At 42.3% G+C, this 4,088-nt stretch overlaps 1 protein-coding gene across 1 annotated transcript; it reads left to right on the top strand.

Moving 5' to 3' along the window:
• The first annotated feature begins 210 nt into the window (after window positions 1–210).
• LOC114108872 (WW domain-binding protein 11-like) lies at window positions 211–2,625 on the top strand. The gene has a single exon (XM_042234928.2). It carries the CDS (start codon window positions 312–314, stop codon window positions 2,049–2,051), a length of 1,740 nt encoding a protein of 579 aa, XP_042090862.2. The 5' UTR covers window positions 211–311; the 3' UTR covers window positions 2,052–2,625.
• Window positions 2,626–4,088: the final 1,463 nt, after the last annotated feature.

Here is a 4,088-nt window from a genome sequence, read left to right on the forward strand (position 1 = left end):
ACTATGTTAGATTGGATTAGATTAAACAATTAGCATGAATATTCAAAATATATAACCTCTTTCTTTTTTTTATATAAATTTATTTATTTTAATTGGAGGTTAATTACTTTACAATATTGTATTGGTTTTGCATACATCAACATGAATCTGCCACAGCACCATTATATATTGAAGATATTTAATTATAAAATTTTTAAAAATGTTAAAGAAAATTAAAGAAGAACAAAAAACAGCACATGATGGTACGAGCTACAGTTTTAAAGATGAAGGATCCGAAACAAATTATCCAGGACATGGAATAATTGGATGAAATGGAGTTTAACCCAGTGCAGCAGCCACAGTTAAATGAGAAAGTGCTGAAAAATAAGCGTAAAAAGCTACGTGAAACATTTGAACGTATTCTACGACTCTATGAGAAAGAGAATCCAGATATTTACAAAGAATTGAGAAAGCTAGAAATAGAATATGAACAGAAGAGGGCTCAACTTAGCCAGCATTTTGATGCTGTCAAGAATGCCCAGCATGTGGAAGTGGAGAGTATTCCTCTGCCAGATATGCCGCATGCTCCTTCCAACATTTTGATCCAGGACATTCCACTCCCTGGGGCCCAGCCACCCTCCATCCTTAAGAAGACCTCAGCCTATGGACCTCCAACTCGGGCAGTTTCTATACTTCCTCTTCTTGGACATGGCGTTCCACATATGCCCCCTGGCAGGAAACCTCCAGGTCCTCCCCCACGCCCACTTCCTCCTCAAGTCTTACAAATGTATGGCCGCAAAGTGGGCTTTGCCCTAGATCTTCCCACTCGTAGGCGAGATGAAGACATGTTATATAGTCCTGAATTTGCTCAGCGGGGTCATGACAATGATGTTTCTAGCACCAGTGAAGATGATGGCTATCCTGAAGGCATGGACCAGGATAAGCATGGCGACAGTACTGATGACAGCGACAGTGACAGATCAGATGGAGAAAGTGAAGGGGATGAATTTGTGCACCGTGATGACACTGAGAGAGAAAACAATGAAGAAAAGAAATCAGGTCTGAGTGTACGGTTTGCAGATACGCCTGGAAAATCTAGGAAGAAGAAGAAGAAGAAGACGATGAAGGAGCTGACTCCTCTCCAAGCCATGATGCTTCGAATGGCAGGTCAGGAAATCCCTGAGGAGGGAGGCGAAGTCGAGGAATTTTCAGAGGACAATGATGAAGATTCGGATGATTCCAAAGCAGAAAAGCAATCACAGAAACAGCATAAGGAGGAATCTCTCTCTGATGGCACGTCTGCAGCTTCCCAGCAGCAAGCCCCTGCACAGCCTGTTCCTCCATCTCAGATACAAGTACCCCCCATGCCAGGACCACCTCCGCTTCGACCGCCACCTGCTCCACCTTTACGGCCACCTGGACCACCTACAGGCCTTCCTCCTGGACCACCTCCAGGAGCTCCTCCCTTCCTGAGACTGCCTGGAATGCCAGGACTCCGAGGGCCTCTGCCCCGCCTCTTACCTCCAAGCCCACCACCCGGTCGACCCCCTGACTCTCCTCCTGGCCCACCCCCAGGTCTGCCTCCTGGCCCTCCTCCTCGGGGACCCCCACCATGGCTACCTCCCCCTGCTCCTCCAGGTATCCCTCCACCCCGTCCTGGCATGATGCGCCCACCTCTGGTGCCTCCTCTTGAACCTGCCCCACCAGGGCTCTTCCCACCAGCTCCCTTACCCAACCTGGGGGTTCTAAGTGCTGCCTCCAACTTGATCCAGCGACCCAAGGCAGATGACACAAGCGCAGCCACCATCGAGAAGAAAGCCACGGCAACAATCAGTGCCAAGCCACAGATCACTAATCCCAAGGCAGATATCACACGATTCGTGCCGACCACACTGCAGGTGCGTTGGGAGAATAAAGGGGCTGCTGCTGCTCCCCAGAGAAAGTCTGAGGATGATTCTGCTGTGCCTCTTGACAAAACAGCACCCAAATCTGGCCCATCAGTTCCCGTGTCAGTGCAGACTAAGGACGATGTCTATGAGGCTTTCACGAAAGAGATGGAAGGGCTGCTGTGACAGCTTTGGATGCTAGGTCAGGCTTCTGTTCACATCAGTGGTTCATGGAGAAAGAGGCTCTTACTCAGCTTAGGTGGAAGAGTTTCTTTCACTGTCAGGGTATTTTTAATTTCATTTCAAGGAATATCTTAAAGTTTAGCCTTGTTCAGAATTTACTGCATATAAAAGAGAGGGTATTTCATTCAAAATAAATTGGTTATTGAAGCAGTGCTGCTAATAACATCCATCCCCTTTCATACCACCATTTTCAGCAGATTTCTTCCCCTACTCCAATTCCTTGGAAACTTGTGATCAAGGGGAACTTTGTTATTTGTTTTGGCTCTCTTATTGTGTGCTGTGGGCACTGGAGTAGAGATTTCTGGAAAAACCAGTTTATTTCACCCCATTTTGCCTTTCATGTTTGAGTTATTTTTAATATTTTCTTGTAAATATTTTGTAATATTGTAGTGAAATGGATCACAATGTCATTTCCTAATGCAAAGTGATATATGTGGGAAGAAAATGTACAATTCTTTGATTAAAATTCCCACTGATCTAAACTTTGAGTGTTCCATGGAATAAATAAATAAATGTTCTACATCAATAAATAAAATTAAAAAAAATGTTATGTGGGTAATGTATATTTTGTTCTCTGAATTGTGATCAAGGTGGTTTATTTTCAAAATAATCTTTCCACTATGTATCAGGAATAATGGTGGCTCAGAGGTTAAAGCATCTGCCTGCAATGCAGGAGACCTGGGTTCGATCCCTGGGTTGGGAAGATCCCCTGGAGAAGGAAATGGCAACCCACTCCAGTATTCTCACCTGGAGAATCCCATGGACAGAGGAGCCTGGTGGGCTACAGTCCACGGGGTCGCAAAGAGTTGGACACGACTGAGAGACTTCACTTCAGGTAACATAAAAGATAAGCACCCTAAAGAATGATATTAATATTTCCTTTAGCCTTCACAATGTCATTATGAATGAAACAATTTTTTTAAATTTCTAGATTTAAAAGGTTATTTTAAGTTATTATAAGAAGTAGTGCATGAATTTAAATCAATGCTTTGTATAAAAGTAGAAGTTATCTGCCCTTGCTTCAGTACATTTGATTATTCAGTGTTTAAGAATATGGGCATACACAAAAAGAGATTTAAGAGAATTCAGACATAAGAGATAATGAAAGAGAGATGTAGAAAGTGAGAGAAAATGACAAAGAGAGGAAAACTTTATGTGTATGTATATATGTGTGTGTGTGTATATATGCATGTGTATACACACACAGACACACACACACCTGTATAATATAAAAACATTAAAAATGAAATAATATAGCTGTGGCTCAGCTGCTAAAAGAATCTGCCTGCAATGCAGGAGACCTGGGTTTGATCCCTGGGTTGGGAAGATCCCCTGGAGAAGGGAAAGGCTACCCACTCCAGTGTTCTGGCCTGGAGAATTCCATGGAGTGTATAGTCCATGGGATCTCAAAGAGTCAGACACGACTGGGCAAATTTCACTTCACTAATGAAAGTTTTAAGTACCATTCAGAGCATGAAATATATTTGGAGGAATTTGAGAGTTTGCTTTGTTAAAGGAAAATGAAATTTTAAGCAAGTTTTCAAAAAAATCTTTCTGATGAGGTAATCTATTTGATTAAGGATTCAGGGATAGGAACATTAAAGCCAGGTGGTTCAAAGCACTCAGGCTCTCAGAGTGGCTTTGCTCTGAGAGCAAGCACGGAAGTTATTTGATGCACTCTTTCCTTCTCCCGTCTCTACAATTTCGTTCTAAATGAAAGAATACACACACAGCAAGATCTTTTTTTGGAACAAATTATGGAATGCAAATTATGCTAGCTTAATTTTTTTAATGCTTGATTTATATTTCCCCCTAAGTTTTTATGTTTTATTTTGTCTTATGGGCATGAAAAGTTTCTATTTGTTGAAAAGAGAAGTGCTTGTTTTGGAGGTGACAAATAGCTAAAGAAAAAGGATCATATCAAAGGACTGCATTATCACATAATCAGCGGTGGGGATAGCACCTTAAAAACTGCACAAA

Source organism: Ovis aries, chromosome 17, assembly GCF_016772045.2.
Source record: "Ovis aries strain OAR_USU_Benz2616 breed Rambouillet chromosome 17, ARS-UI_Ramb_v3.0, whole genome shotgun sequence".
Lineage (NCBI taxonomy): Eukaryota > Metazoa > Chordata > Mammalia > Artiodactyla > Bovidae > Ovis > Ovis aries.

Excerpts from the sequence above, each read along its gene's own strand:
- LOC114108872 (XM_042234928.2), top strand. The coding sequence starts at position 312 with ATGGAGTTTAACCCAGTGCAGCAGCCACAGTTAAATGAGAAAGTGCTG.